This window comes from Muscardinus avellanarius, assembly GCF_963383645.1.
Source record: "Muscardinus avellanarius genome assembly, chromosome: 2".
NCBI classification, from domain to species: Eukaryota; Metazoa; Chordata; class Mammalia; order Rodentia; family Gliridae; genus Muscardinus; species Muscardinus avellanarius.
Genome location: NC_137787.1, coordinates 186109346 through 186125938, shown reverse-complemented (window position 1 = coordinate 186125938; position 16593 = coordinate 186109346). Strand labels below are relative to the sequence as shown.

Below are 16593 nucleotides of genomic sequence, written 5' to 3'. Positions count from 1 at the left end.
CACAGTGTGTGTCTAGGACATTTAAGGCCTTGAGTTCAATTCCCAGCAACCTCCACATTTTTTTGGGGGGGGTGGTTAGGAGACTGTTATATTATTAAGCATCTATTCTATGCCAGCCCCTATCCTAGATAGCATGAAAATTTAATCTTTTACTTCGAAATTCTGTGTATGGAACCTGCTCTCCTCATTTTAACTATGGGGAAGAATAGACTACAGGGAAAGTAGTAAATGTGCACAAGTTCACACCAACCAGTGTGTGACTGAGCAGAGGTTATAAAAAAGTTTCCTACTCACGGGTTTCCCCACGTCCAGTCTTCTAACAACAGTTTTGTCTTTTGTCAGTTGAAACAATTCTTAACTTGACCCCTTCACAATTGCTTTTATTATAGCTGGGGTAATTTAGTCCTGTTAGATCATGTTAATCAGCAGTAATACACTAATTGGTGAAGGGCAGGTCTGAATATTTTTGTCCTGGTTTTTGAAAGGCTGAGGCTATTGGTTTTATGGTGAGCACGTAGTTCAGTTTCTTAACTGCTCTTTTTCTTATGTAATATGCTGTTTTAAAGTAGGAGGAGAGCGTCTTGGTGGGTTTAGAGGAGCTGAGGCACTAGAGAGGACGGCTGGCCGCCTGTTTGGGAAGGTGCTAGGGTGGCGGGATTTTTTTGGCTCAGTCCGCAGGATGTTTTTGTTTTTGCTTTTTTAATCTGGCAGGTGCTAAATGTCACCTCAAGGAGTTCTTTTCAACTTTAGGCTTTAGAAGATTAAATACAGACTTTACTGAGAAAAAGCAAACCTACATTAAAGGACAAATTATATACACTTCATTAATGATAAAATGTGAATATAATGGTAAACCACAACTTATATACAAATCTAAGGTGGTTCTAGCATGAATTCTATCATAAAGTTTTGATGATTCCATAGCCAAGAATGGCCTGGGCATAGTTTATTCTCTCAGTAGAATATCGTCTAACATGACCTGATTTCTCTCTGCAGCCTTTATTGTCTACTTACGATACATCTTGAACTGGTCACTTCTTTTAAAGCTGACATACTAATAGCAGAACCCTGCTGTAATCCTCTGCATCTGTTCAACGTTTAATTCTTAAAGTACAGCTTTTCTTCCTCAAAGGGTTAAGGACTGAATTTCTAGTTAGCACTTAGGACTGAATTTCTAGTTAGCACTTTGATATTTTTCTTTATATACATAAACATTATATAAATAATGTGTATCATATACACTCTTTTGGTTTTTTTTTTTTTTTTTTGGTGCTGGCGATAGAACACAGGGGCCTGTGCATATTAGGCAAGCACTCTACCACTGAGCCATATCCCCAGCCCCTTACATTGTATGAATTTTATGTACACATATGAATTTTGTGTGTGTGTGTGTGTGGTACTGGGGATTGAATCTGGGGGCATTCTACCTCCAAGATAAATTCCAGCCCTATTTTATTTTATTTTGAAACAGGGTCTCACTAAGTTGCAGAGGGCCTCACTAAGTAGCTGAGGCTGGTTGTGAACCTGCAATCCTCCTGTCTCAGCCTCCCAAGTACTGTTATTACAAGCATGTGCCAAGATGCCTGGCTTATTTTTGTATCCAAAAATTTTATTTTGTATAAACCTAGGTAGGAGGGTATGTTCACTATGGAATGCCTTGAAAATGCTGGAAAAATGTATTCTATATGTTTTTTCAGGCCCAAGGAGAGGGTAGATGGGAAAGAATAGAGAAAAATTGTAGCAAAAGGCAAACACATGCCATCCTTGGCTGAGCACTGCCTGGAAGTAGATGATATTGTTCAAATGTCTTTTTTTTTTTTTTTAATCTATGTTTGTGTCTTAGTCCATCCAGACTGCTGTAACAAAAAATACTATGGACTAGGTGACGTAAACAAAAACACTTACTTCTCACAGTTCTGAAGGCTGGAATGTCCATGGTCAAGGCATCAGCATAGTCAGTGTATGGTGAGGACATTCTTCCTGGCTTGCAGGTGGTTGTTTTAGTACAGTGTCCTCCTATGAGAGAAAGCAAAAAGGAACTCTCTGTGGTCTCTTTTATGAGGGCACTAATCCCATTTACAAGGACTCCATCTTTGTGACCTTCACCTTCCAAAGCCCCCCCCCACCCCAGCACCATCACACTGGGGGTTCGGAGTTCAACATATGAACATATATACCTGCTTTTAGTCCATAGGAGATCATTTCTTGCTTCTCACTAAAATATGCTCCCTGTGATGGGACTTAGCAGCTAAGTACAAGCCTGGGTGTTGTTTAATTCTTTCATGCCTATTACTTATGGCTTATTTGGGGCAATGTGAAGGCAACATCTTGATTAGACATTGCTTCAAATCCTAGGTAGAACAAGAGAAGGATGAAGAGATATTTCCATACAATAACAAGCTCAATTAAATATTTGTATTTTAGGAATTGCCATTAGGAATCTCATTTAGAAAGATTACCCCAATGTGTGTGTGTGTGTGTGTGTGTGTGTGTGTGTGTGTGTGTGTGTGTGTGAGAGAGAGAGAGAGAGAGAGAGAGAGAGAGAGAGAGAGAAGAGAGAAGTTTGGCATTGAATCCTGGGGTGTTCTACCTTTGAGCTATCACCCCCCCATCCCTGTTTTATTTTTTATTTTGAAACAAGGTTTCTCTTAAGTTGCTGAGGCTAGTCTTGAACCTGCAGTCCTCCTGTATCAGCCTCCCAATTACTGGGATTACAGGTGTGTACCACCATGCCCAGCTTCCAACTTTTTATTTGTGCCTTCTAGCTTAAGTCTGAAACCAGAGTTCCCGTAAGCACCTCTGCCTGTCATGTGACTTTTAAGTGATCGTGCCTGAACTGTCACTCTAGTTCTGATTCTTCGAGAACCAGAGCAGTACCATGTCCCCGCAGTCAGATTTGCTCTCATTATGAATGCTGCCTTCTGGATAAAGCACATGAGCTTGAGTAGTAAAAGCCACGGGCTGCTGCTCTTGGATAATATACACACATTTTTGCAACCGGACTCAGATTTGCATGGCTTCTTTTCTCCAAATGCAGAAACTCTTCTCAGTTCCCCAGTGTGACAGGAATCTCAATTCATAGCTCTCTAAGTTAAGGCCCTGTAGTAGTAACCTTACCCTCCAGTGATCTTGAAAAAGAGAGCATGTAGTCTTGTATTTTCTTTTGGCCTCCAAGTACAATGTGTGTTGACTGATTGCTTTCTTCTGCAAGGATTACATTAAAAACCTCAAAAACCCATGTAATCATATTTTCTTCAATATTGTCTCTCAGTTGAAATTTAGTGTTTTCTCTCTCCCCTCTTCCTGTACCTATTTTGTTATTTTGTTGGAGCAAGGTAGGATGTCTGTATACAAAATTTTGGAACATCACTTCCAAAACACTCAATTTTTAATATCTCTGTAGCAGATAAAATGCAAGAGCAATATACTTTTACTTAGCTACCCTTTTTATATCTTACCCTTAAATGACATTTGACCTTTACGTAGATATTAATCAAGCCCATTTTCAGCTTTTATCTAACAAAGATACAATTCGTGTCTCAAGAGCTATTCAAGATATCTTGTTGAGGAACAATGTCCACAACTTTAACAAAAATACCTATTTTATAGTTTCTGCTACCTCTCTTTCTAACCTGTGTATACATCATTGCTTACAAAATATCCCTTGTTGTATTGTCTGCATCTCCTCAGCAGATATCATCTGTTTTGCTATTACATTATATAAACTTCTCTTGGAGTATTTGTTATATGATGTTTTTTTTTTTTTTTTGGTGGTACTAGGGGTGGAACCCAGAGGCTTTCTATCTCTGGGCTAAACTCCCAGCCCTATTTTATATTTAATTTTGAAACAGGGTCTCACTAACTTGCTGAAAGCCTCACTAAGTAGCTGAGGCTGGCTTCGAACCTGCGCGATCCTCCTGTCTCAGCCTCCCAAGCGCGGGGATTACAAGCGTGCGCCACCACGCCCGGCTTGTTGTATGATGTTTTATTGCCCTTTGAGACCTAGTCTTATTATTTCCTCCTATTTTTAATTGTTCCAGATTACGAATTGCTTTATAGTCTTGTCCCTGTTGTAACTACTTACATTTTGCAATGGGTGATTATAGTACTTTCCAAAAGTTACTTTTCCCTTGTAGCACTGAAACTGCATCTTCCTATATCCCAAGAGTCTCTATTTTTTCTTTTTTTGGTGGTACTGGGGTTCCTGGAAACCCTTCTATCTCTGGGCTACACTCCCAGACCTATTTTTATACTTTTTTTTAAAATTTGGAAACAGGGTCCCTTAAGCCAGAGCAGCTAGCTTCGGACCTGCGTGATCCTCCTGTCTCTGCCTCCCAAGCGCGGGGACAAGCGTGCGCCACCACGCCTGGCTTCAAGAGTCTCTTTTTCCAATGATAATTTTGTCTTTGATTTGAAATCAGTATCTAAAACTTCAAAATTGGCTTAGACCTCATAGATCAAATGGAATGGTTTCCCCCATTATTAAAACTTGAGAATATGCTTTAAAATGATTCTTTATTCTAATTGGTCCTAAGACTTGTATTAATTGCCCTGTCACTTGGTTGTGTAGAGGAAGTGGGGTGTGTGGCTTCAGACTTCTAATTTCAGAGCCCAACCTCCTGGGTTCAAATTCTTGCTCCACCGTGTACCAGCTTTGGGATCTCGGGAAAGTCACTTAACTCTTCTGTACCTTGTATTCCTCATCTATAACACAGGATACTTCTGTTATGGGTTGAATTGTGCCCTAATCTCTATTCATATCTTGAAATCTAATCGCTAACCTCCCAGAATATGACCTCATTTGGTAACTACCCTGTTGCAGTTATAATTCATTAAGTTATGATAAGGTCATTCTGAAGTAGGGTAAGTACCTAATCCAATATGAATAGTGTCTTAGTCTGTTTTCTGCTGCTATACCAGAATGCCGCAGGCTGGGAAATGATAAACACTTGAAATTTGGTTTATAGTTCTGAAGGCTAGGCATTCCCAAGAGCGTGATGCCAGTGTGTGGTAAGGGCCTTCACGCTGCATCCTAACATGGCCGCGGAGATGAGGAGGCAGCAAGTAAATATGCTCGAGGCAGAGAAAGAAAACTCAGGCAGAAATCATCCTTTTGATCAGGAGACTACTTCCACAGTCACTAACCCACTCCCACAGTAATGACATTGATCCATTTATTAGGTTACAAATCACCTCTTAAATACCCCATCTTTTAATACTGTTACAATGGCAACTAAATTTCAACATGAATTTTGGAGAGGTCATTTAAACTATAGCAAGCTGTGTCCTTACACACAGGAGAAATTAGGTCAGAGATAACCAGCACACAGAGAAAATAGTTTGTGAAGAATAAAGACTGAGATAGACTAGCCAAGGAATACCAGAGATTGCCAGGAAACTACCAGAAGCAAGGTGAGGGGCGTGGAAACTTAGAAGAAACCAGCTCTACTGACATCTTTCTCTTAGACTTCTAGCCTGTAGAACTGAGAAAAAAGAAATACCTTCTTTTTATTTATTATTTAAACCTTTTACTACGTGGTGTTTTGTGACATCAGCCTGAGCATTTAATGCAAATAGCATGTACCGAGTCACGTTGTTTTGAGGATTGGAAATATTATAATAGTTAAAGGGTTTATCAGCGTGTTTGGCATAGGACAATCATTAATAACTAACTAATCTATGTATTAGGTGCTAGTGATGCGCTGTGCGCTTTCCTAAATGTCAGCTTTATATTAATCCTGTGTACACAGTATGTGACTTCAAAGGTATAGCAGGTATAACAGTTCCAATATAAAGTGTAAGTTCCTTCCTTCTTTTCACATATATCCTTGTCCTATGTTAAGATAATAATGGTACTGAGGATGCAGCCACACTGATAGTGCCCACTTATTAAACTTATTGAACATTTCCTGTGTGAGGGACACTGTGCTCTAAGCTTTATATAGGCCATCTTCTCTGGCTTCTCCACTGCCATGTGCTCATGCCCACTGTTGATGTTGGCAGTCCTCTCTTGGGTCATCAGGTCAGGAGTTGTGCCCTTCCCATCTCAAGCCTCAGCACAGGCCCTGCCTCTCACACAGCACCTCTACCTTCTCATCTCCTTGGGGACCAGGAAATTGCCTTCCCCACACATGCTGCAGTAGGCCTGAGCCTGCCAGACTGTGTTCAGGCCTTTCTCTTGTCCTGGTTATCCATTGCTGCATAAGAGGTCACCTGAACACTGATTGGCTTGAAGCCTCAAGGATCGTTTCATTTCTCGTGATTTCTGTGGGTCAGGAGTTCATAGCGTGGCTGGTCTGTTCTGCCCCCAGCTCTCCCAGTGCCACTGCCATTCAGTTGTGAGGCACTGGAGCAGCTATGAACTGACCATCTTCCCTTTTCCTGAAATCTCAGGGCTTCTCTATGTGCTTTCTCTATGTGGGTGGTTTTGGGTTTCCTCATAGTATGGCTACCTCAGGACAGTTGAACATCTTACACCGTGACCCTGGTGTGACAGTCCCCAAGGCATTGGAGAATGCAAAGCAGACACTGTCCCTGAGTGCCATGAACCTGCAGTCTAGCAGTGAGAGAGGAACCCTAACGGTCAGGTATACAACCTGGCCTGAACTCTCGCAATCGTTTCCTGTTGCAAAATCAGGGCTGCACATGTGGAAATTTTGCTGTTGGTATTTTAAAGCATGTAATTATTGCTGTTTTAGAAAAGGATTTTAATAGCTATTGTGAAAAATAAAAATGAGCACTATATACATTACAACACTATTAGACTCCCTATTGCTCACAGGGCACCAAAACTTAAAGAAAGAAGGTTATAAGTGAGTAGATGGAAGGGTGTTTCTGATGAAACAAATTTGGAAACCCATCCTGAAAAGTAAAGATTTTCTTTTCTTAATTTTTGCTGTCCACTGCTGTTACAATACTGGCACATGCCGCCTCTTCCTCTTTCATGCTAAATAAACCCAAATGCCTGAATATTAACTAGAATATATATTGTGTCATATTTTCCTTTTTTATGAAATTCACAATTAATGCACATACAGACTGAAGGCCTCAAATGTTCCCAAACTAATGTTAAATCTGCCACATCAACTTTCCTCTGTTCACCTGAAGAATAGCTCAATAAGTGAATAAATGGAGAGCTATGTCCACATATCCTCAAAAACCTAATGTAAAATGCCAATGCCTATGTCATCAAGTTAGATTGGCTATGTAATAGCAACTCACCGTGTACACAGGAATTTCATTTCATCATAGAGAGCTTAGTAAGATTGCTTGACCCGAACAGACCCATCAACATTAAACACTGACCAACTCTTTCAGGTCCTCCACTCCTTTACCGATGCCATCTTTGATGAGTGGATGAAAAGATACACTCCTCCTGAAGATGCCTGGCCTTGGGAGCTGGCACCCATTGGTCACAATCGTATGTACAACATGGTTCCGTTTTTCCCTCCGGTCACTAATGAGGAACTCTTTTTAACCGCAGACCAACTTGGTTACAGTTACGCCATTGATCTGCCAGGTAACTTATAGAGCTTCTAAATGGGTGATTCATTCAACTTCTAAAGGCGCTTACTTACTTACTTTCTTTCTTTCTTTCTTTTTAATGTAAACCAAGACCTTTAATTGCAGCATGCAGGTCTAGTTAAGTTTATTGGCTATTTTCTGGAATATAGGTATTTAACAACACGAGCCGTTAAACTACCAATTAACATCAGAAAGGCACTAGTTGGCACACTGTTGTTTTAGAAAATGAAAAGTTAAGAGACTTTATTTCACAAAGGAATTTCTACTCTTTTATCACATTTGACTATTTTATCTGAATTAATCAGTTAATAAAAAACTGCCTTATGGTTGTTCCAAATACGTAACCAACAAAGTCAAAATGGACGAGCCTCATGTAGATAGGGACGGGCAGGATTTGGAGGTCATACCTGAAGGCCAGGCTGGGATTACAGTGAAATAAGTATGGGATTTGCCTTGAGCACAAAATTCAAAGGGAGGCAAAAAAATCTCATAATTGTGTAAGAAATATAATCCAATATTTTAAAAGACCAAAATTAATGTGAAAACTTCATGATGAATAACACACCATTCTAATTTTGAATGCAGACAGACTCTTGTGTGTTTGTTTTATACACATATGTTACTTTGTACCTAGATCAGTCGTTTTCAATTAGTACGTATTAAACCACCCCTACAGGGATAGGTTTACGAGGGCTGACACTGGCCTGACTACAGACTGAGCCACAAGGGGTTTTATGTGTATGCTTATAAATTCATGTTTCTCTGAGTCATGTATTTAAATCACAGATCTTTTATGAACTCTTCTCATTTGGTTCAAAATAGAGAAAGATACTTTGGTCAGCGCATATAGAAGAATGTACTTTTCTTTTTGCTTAGGCCCTGCTATGGCTTCACTTGACATTTAATTAAGCTGAGGATAGTTTGAGAAAGAAAAGATAAAACAGTAGAGCAATATATATTAATTTATCAAAAGGCTGAAAAGTTCACAGACAATTTGCTGGTGGCCTTCTCCCCATTTGTGTCTATTTTGTCTTCCCTAAATTTGGGCCCATGAAGTAATCAAGATGGTTTCTGAGCTCCCCTCCACCTCCGACCTCAGAGTCTCAGACGCGGGAATGTGTCTTCCGTGTTTCCGTTTAGCTCTTCATTTACTTCTTGTTCTTATTGGCTTGAAGAAGTTTCCTTCTTTGGGTAGCTGGAAATATCTCTTCTAAACTCCTTTCTTTTCGCTGTGGGATTATAATAATAATAAATCTGGAATGTGCATCCCAATCTGCTCCCATTTTGTCTGGTAACAATCACTGTTCAGGTGTAGTCCGAGTTCCAATTATGCCCATAACATGTGAGTAGGAAGCCAACATTTTACATTTGCCTGGTCTTTTGCCTTGTGAAAATTGATAAATGACATTGTGGGCCACAGAAGGGTGGGTGTAGGAGTATGAACATTATTTTAAGCTAGGAAAAATAGAAAACAGAGCAGCTCCCACACAGGAGAGGGGCCCTTGGAAGAGAGTGGCTGCTAAAGGTTCTCAGGAGACCAGTTTTCATCCCTTCTTGTGGCTCTCCATTTGTTCCCCTTGTGACTGGTTTGATGTGGATCCTGGGGACCCAATGTCTGTGGTCCTGGTTCAACCCCTCATTTGAGTCTCTATCTTATACACTAGTGATCTCTTGTAATCTCCGGGTGCCGCATTGGCCTCGCCCATCCCCTTCCCCATTCACTCTTGCCATTTGTTGATCCTGGTCATCCTCAGAATGTGGTAGCAGGGGCTGAGGTTTCATTTTAATGTGTCCCGGCCTGGCCATTGTCTTTCCTGTATCGTATTAACCTTTCATTTTTCTGTTCTTCCAGTTTCTCTTAATCCTTCCTATTCCAACGCCCTCTACCTTAAACTGTCTAGTCATTTCTAGCTTGTCAAGAAGATAAAAATTCATGTTCACTTATTGATTTGACAATGAAATGTACGATCCTACATAGGCAGATAGAACTATAAACAGTAGGAGAGACAATATATTCTTCCCTCCAGCCCTTCAGTCCATTGACCGGTGTCCAGTAAATTAGTGACAAGAGAAAGATTAAAAGGAGAACAGGCACACAGATTTAATTTAATGTTAATTTTTTGTGACCTGAGGACCTTTCTAGAAAAGAAGTGGTAGGCTTGAGGGTTTATAGACCATTTTAATCAAAGCACGAGAAATTGGGGCATGTGATAAAATGAAGGGGAAACTGTTAAGGCTTTCAAAAGTGGCAGACTAGCTGGGCAATGTAGCACACCCTTGTAATCTCAGTATTTGAGAGGCTGAGAAAGGAGGATTGCAGGTATGAAGCCAGCCTCAGCAAGTTAGAGAGGTCTTCAGCAATTTAGCAAGAAAATTTAGCAATTTCAAAAAAAATAAAATAAGACTGGCTTCTTTCTCTGCCCCATCTCAATTACCTTCAGAGCAGGAGGGAAACAGAACAGGGAAAGGCCCACAGGGTCTGGCCTGAGGGCTATGTTTTCTGTTTGAGTTCAGAGTCCCTTAGAATGTGACCCATCAGCAGGCTGAGTGCCTGAAACAAGGTCTCTCTGTCTAGCTTGGCCCCTCCCTGCTTTCTCTTATCCCCCTCATACCCCTAAAATGCAGGAAGGGCAGTCCCTCCTTCTACCTCAAGGCCAAATCCTCTAGAAGACTGACCTGCAGGAACCAAGACTAGAGGAGATTGCCCCCTGAATGCCCCAGTGAACTTTGTCCCAGATTGTTGTCTGTTCCTTAGGCCTATTAACCTCCCCTGAAATCATTTGCTCTTTCCCTGAAGTTGCCTACAGCCCAGTTACTTCCCTCCTATGAAGAGGGCATTTAAGCTTCAGCAGGTGGCCTTTTAGTTTCATACCTTAACTGCCATACATGTATATATTAGCATTTGTATACCCTTTCTCTCATTAGTCAGTCTATTGTCAATTTGTTCTATAAATTCAAATTATCAAACTTCCCAAGGATAGAAAGAGAGCTCCTTTTGCCTCTATACCGGCTTTCAGTGGAAGGCCCAGGAAGAAGATTACTGTGAATTAAGGTCTGATTTGTAAGACGGCTGATTACAGAGGTCCTTAAAAGTGAGGCAGTTACCCTAATGAGATACTACCTTGTAGCCATCAGAGTGTCAACTCTCAAAAAAGGCAGAAAATAAGAAGTCTTGGTAAGGACATGAGAAAATTGGAACCTTTGTACATTGCTGGCGGGAATAGAAAGTCATGTAGCCACTATGGAAAACACTGGGGATTCCTCAGAAAGTTAAATGTAGAATGACCATATGTTCTAGCAGTTCCACTTCTTGGCACATATTCAAAAGAATTGAAAGGAGGGTCCTGAAGAGATGTTTGTACACTTGTGTTCATCCAAAAGCCATCAGTGGGTGAATGAATGCACACAGTTGTGTTCCATATATACCAAAGAATATAAGTCAGCTTTAAAGGGTAATTGTTATATGCTACAATAAGGATAAACATTCAGAACACTAAGCTAAGTGCAATAAGTTAGACAGTAGGACAGATATTGCATGATTCCACTTCTATGAGCATAAAGAACAGTTGAATTCAGAGAGAAGAGAATGGTGGTCAGCAGGAGAGGAAGGGGAGAGCGAGGAGTTACCATTTAATGGATGCAACATTTCAGTTTTGCAAGATGAGAAATGTTCTGGGGACAGATGGCAGTGATGGTCACACAACATTCTGAATGTGCTTAATGCCCCTGAACTGCACTAAAAATGGTTAAGATGGAAAAAATTTATGTTCTGTGTATGTTACCACCGTTTAAAAAATAATTTTAAAAAGGCTACAGAGATGATTTGGACAATAATAAAAAGCAATCATTTTGGGTGCCTTAACAAAGAAATGGCAGAATTAAAATCTGTGTTTAAGAAGAGGAGGCTGGCAATGGTGCTGCTGGCTCACAGCAGGAGGAGATAGATTAAAATCCTCTTGGAGGAATCTAGTCAGCATGGGCCGTGGCCCTCTGTGGGGTTGGAGGAAAAAGACTAGGAAGATAATATATTGAGATGAGTGTAGGGTATTGAACCAGAAGCCAATTCAAAGAATGGAATTTTTATAACAGCTGGTTATGGAAAAGATAATTTTTTAACAGAATGAGAAGTAGACATGTGTATATTAAAAATGGAATCTATTCATTTTGCGGAAGAATGCTTATAAAATATGTGTCAGTCGAGGATTGGATTTATCATGGGAAGATTCAGATTTTATTTACAGCTGTTTAAATGGGTACAAAAATATCTGTGTCTGCTACTGAGTGTCTCTTGTTATAAGAACAAATCTAATCCTCCTCACACATGTATCACCTATAAAAAAAAAAGATTAAAACAAAGCAGAAATGTCTACCTGATGGTTGTATATTTAGCAATTCCTGAATACCATTTTAGTGTGCACATATACAGATGAGTTTCTAGCTCATCTATATATAAAAACAAAAGTTTTTATATACTTCTTAGCGGGTTTATTCTGCATCAAGGCATTTATTTTAGCAAAAAAATTTTTTTTTAATTTTGGTGGTACTGGGCATGGAACCCAGAGGCTTTCTACCTCCAAGCTATACTCCCAGACCTATTTCATATTTTATTTGGAAACAAGGTCTCACTAAGTTCCTGAGAGCCTCACTAAGTAGCTGAGGCTGGCTTCGAACTTGTGCGATCCTCCTGTCTCAGCCTCTCAAGTGCGCGGATTACAAGCATGCAGCACCACACCCGGCTTATTTTAACAAATTTTAAAAATGCAGTAAGCTGTATGTAAATAATGGGGTGCTATTTCCAGTTTCCTCAGGAAAACAGTTGTTGACACAAAAGATAATGAAGAAAGAGAAAATAGTGAAGAAAGAGCAAGGGTAGTTTTGCTTTATCAACAGAAATACACGCTAAAGGCAAATACGTTTATTCTTTCTTTTTAAAAACTGTTCTGGGACAACTTCCGGGAAGATGGCGACCGAGAAAAGCAGGGCTTAAGAGCCCCACTAACAACAAATCTCCATTACTACAAAATCAGCGCCTTTCAAAGCCAGAAAACAACATCACCAGGAAAACAAAAAAATCACCAGGCTCCAGAGAGAAAGCGGACTGAGAACAGAGCCACAGAGGATATCCTCACGCCCGAGGAAGCGGCTTCACGCCCCAGGACGCGGCAGCAGCCATACTGCTGGCGGCACCGGCGAGTTCACGGGACGGCCACAACAAGCCGAGGGGAGCCGCTGAGGAACAGCCAGGCGGGATTTCTCGGCGCAGGAAGCATCTAAAGCTCGCAGTGGCTGAGCTCAGCACATGCTGCAGGGATTCAGAGTGGGAATCAAAACCAAGAAAAAAAAACGCCAGCCCCACAGCCGAGGGCGTAGCAGCGGCGCCATATTGCCACCGGCGGCAGCAGCAGAGAATTCACCGAATCCAGTACAGCTACATCTGCATACTCAAGAACAGTGAGTCAAATTGCGGGCTCCAGAGGAGAAATCCCAGTACTGTACTCACTGGGACTTGACCCAGCGGGAGAGGGGCGGTGGCAGAGATATCACACCATAGGAGAACGTGCAACCTGGCACCCCCCACAGTCTAAAGCAGCCTCTATCGACTCTCTGGGTCGGAGACTCTGTGATACAACCCAGTAAAGGAGTAGTGGGGTCTGAGATACTACAGACTCGAGATCCAGAGCACCTTAAGTGAAGTCATAGTGACCCAAGGGAAGAACCCAGAGAAGGCACAAACTTCCGAAATCATGGGAAAGAGGAATAATACTGGAGCAATCAATGCTCACAACCCCACAACATCAGAACCTGATAAAACTGAAAATCAGAGATTTCTAGAAGATCAAATCAGGAAAATAACTGTAGAAATAATAGAGGTGCTTCGAAAAGAACTCAGAGAGAGCCAAAAAGAGATAAAGGATGCAATTAATGAAGTAAAGGCCTCAATTCAAAGCACAAACAACCGATTAGAACACATGGAGAACAGAATCTCGCTCTTCGAAGATAATCATTCCAAAAATGAACGCATAATTTCTAATCTAGAAAAAAATATCCGACAGCAGGAATCTGATATTGAAGAAATATGGGCCCATTTTAAGAGAGCTAACCTAAGAATAATTGGAATAGAGGAGGAAAAAGAAAGTGAAACCAAAGGGATCAACAATCTCTTCAAGGAAGTAATAGCAGAAAATTTTCCAGACATAGAGCAAGAGGTCGATACGCAGGTCCAGGAAACTTATAGAACTCCCTTTAGACAGGATCGGAGAAGAGGATCCCCACGCCACATAATTGTCAAAATGACCAATGTGGAAGCCAAGCAGAGAATCTTAAAGGCAACAAAAGCAAAGGGCCAAGTGACATTCAGAGGCAAACCAATTAGAATCACTCCAGACTTCCCAAACCAAGTTATGAGAGCCAGAAGGGCTTGGAGTAACATATTCCCAATTTTGAAAGAAAACAACTTCCAGCCAAAAATTTCCTACCCAGCAAAACTTTCTATCAAATTAGATGGAGAAATAAGAAGCTTCCATGACAAACAGAAACTGAAGGAATTTATGTCTTCAAAACCAGCACTAGAGAAAATACTTAAAGAGATTAACTACAAAGAAGAAATAGATAACACACATCAGAACTAGAGAAACAAGATTTTCCATCCAACAGACAACTAAGATTGGTTATCTGTGGAGATTCATTATTTATGTTAGTCTTTTACCAATCTCTAAAGGGTATTGTTTGCCTTTATTGTTTGTTAATTTTTAGGATTTCTAGTTGGAATATTAATATACCTTCAGATATAGCATTTGGAAATATTTTATCCCATTCTATTAGTAACTTTTAACTCTGTTTACATTGTCTTTGGATATACAATATGTTTTTTATTTTTTTAGGGAGTTTGTATACTCTTCTGTTGCCTGTGCCATTGAAATCATAACCAAGAAATCACTGCCAATTTCAATGTTGTGAGGTTTTATAACCCAGATTTTCTCCTAAAAGTTTATAGTCTTAAGATTTATATTTAGGTCTTTTATCTATTTTGAGTTAATATTTGTATATGGGATTAGGTAAGGGTCCAATTTTATTCTTTTCCATGTAATTATTATTTTTCAATAATATTTAGTTAAAAGATTATTATTCCCACCACCAAATGTTCGTGGAAACCTTGTCAAAAATAACTTGACAATATAGGGAAGAATTTAGCTCTAGGCTTTTAGTTAACTCCAATGGTTTATATATCTGCCTTTAGAATATTACTACACTGTTTCAATTATTGTAGCTTTATATGGCTTGAAATCAGAAAATATACATCTTCTAGCTTTGTTCTTTTTCAAGATCGTTGTGGGTACCTAGAGTCCATATTCCATATTAGGATAGTTTTTTTTTTCTGAAAAATAAATATATAAATATATGATAGTTTCACCTAAAAAATAGAAAAAAAATATTCTCTGGTAAGAAAGAAAGCAAAAAGAAATATTGAAATGTTATCTTTAGGTCATCAAAAGCTTGGTATCAGACAAATGAAACTGTTATGTGAGTTTATCATTTTTAATTGTGGATAAATTGCTATAATACTAGATGTCAATCACTAAGCCAAGCATGGGAGGGAGGGATGGGGAGAGAATGGGGTGGGGATCGGGTGGGGGCTGACTGGGCAATGTGTGCATGTATGTCTACAAAAGTTTGTATCCCACTATGATGTATGAATACAGTGCACCAATTAAAAAAAAAACTGTTCTGAAACTGTTAAATGGTGATTTTAGAACCTTCTCTTCTGCTTTTATTTCAGTTGAAGAAACTCCAGGTTGGACCACAATGCTCTCAGTGGTTATGGGAACACTGGTGGCTTTAGTGGCTCTTTTTGGGCTGCTGGTTTTCTTGCAGTACAGAAGACTTCGAAAAGGATACTCACCCCTCATGGAGACAAACTTAAGCCACAAGAGATACACAGAGGAAGCCTAGGATGCTCGTGGTGCTACCTAGAGAAGAGGGTGGCCAATGGAGAAGAGGGTGGCCAATGGAGAAGAGGGTGGCCAAGCCACAGTTCGGACCTGGACAACAACCATACAAATTCTCATGGTTCCTCCTCTGCTGAAGATCTCTGACGTAGTTTCTCCTACACTAATGATGATCCCACATACAGAAGATGCTTAGCTGAAGTTTCTGGCTTGCTTATTTGTTTACCAAAAAAACTCAAGCTAAAGTGCTTTGGGCTATCTCTATCATCAAATTAAGGCAGAGATGACAAATTTGTGGTGTCTCATAGGAATTTTCCATATTGAAAGCACCAAAAGTAAATTTTAAAAAGTCATCAAATGGATTCATTTAGCCGGGCGTGGTGGCACACACTTGTAATCCCCGTGCTTGGGAGGCGGAGCCAGGAGGATCACGGAGGTTCCAAGCCAGCCTTGCTGGCTTAAGAGACCCTGTTTCCAAATAAAAAAATATAAAATAAGTCTGGGAGTGTAGCCCGGAGGTAGAAGGGTTCCATCCCCAGTACCACCAAAAATAAATAAATAAATAAATAAATAAATAAATAAATAAATATAAAAATTGATTCATTTAAATTTGCAGATTAGCATAACCTGAGACCTGGATAAGACCATGGTTCTTTTCAGCTCAAATGTCTCTGTAGTGGCAAAGGGGTGCGAGATGTGTATCAGCTTCTCATTACCAAAATACCTGAGGTAGCCCCACTTTATAAAGAAAGAAAAAGTTTATTTTGGTTTGTAGTTGTGTTGATGCAAGGTCCAGGGACTAGATCTGGCAGTGGTCTTCTTGTTGGAAGAGTTCCAACATGACGTAGAGCGTCGCATGGCCAGAGACGGGGAACACACGTGTGTGTGCATAATGTCTCCCTCTTTTCAGAAAGCCATCAGGATTCGACCCGGAGGCTCTACTGCAATCACATCTAGTCATAATCACTTCCCAAGGGCCCACCTCTAACACCGTATCTGGATGTTTTTCCACTCTTTTAATACCTTATAACAGAAATTAAATCTCAACACATAAAGCCTTGAGAGACACTCCAATCACATCCAGACCATAGCAGGGCTACAAGTACTAGATGAATCCCCAAGG

General features: G+C 40.2%; 1 protein-coding gene across 1 annotated transcript in view; it reads left to right on the top strand.

The window, feature by feature from the left end:
* DCT (dopachrome tautomerase) overlaps positions 1-15474 on the top strand; it is a gene marked incomplete at its 3' end in the record, with an annotated part of 46481 nt that extends 31007 nt beyond the window's left edge. The window contains exons 7-8 of the mRNA XM_080688924.1: positions 7318-7519; positions 15302-15474. Of these exons, the coding sequence (XP_080545050.1) occupies positions 7318-7519; positions 15302-15474 (375 nt within the window). The remainder of the gene's footprint in view (positions 1-7317; positions 7520-15301) is intronic.
* Positions 15475-16593: the final 1119 nt, after the last annotated feature.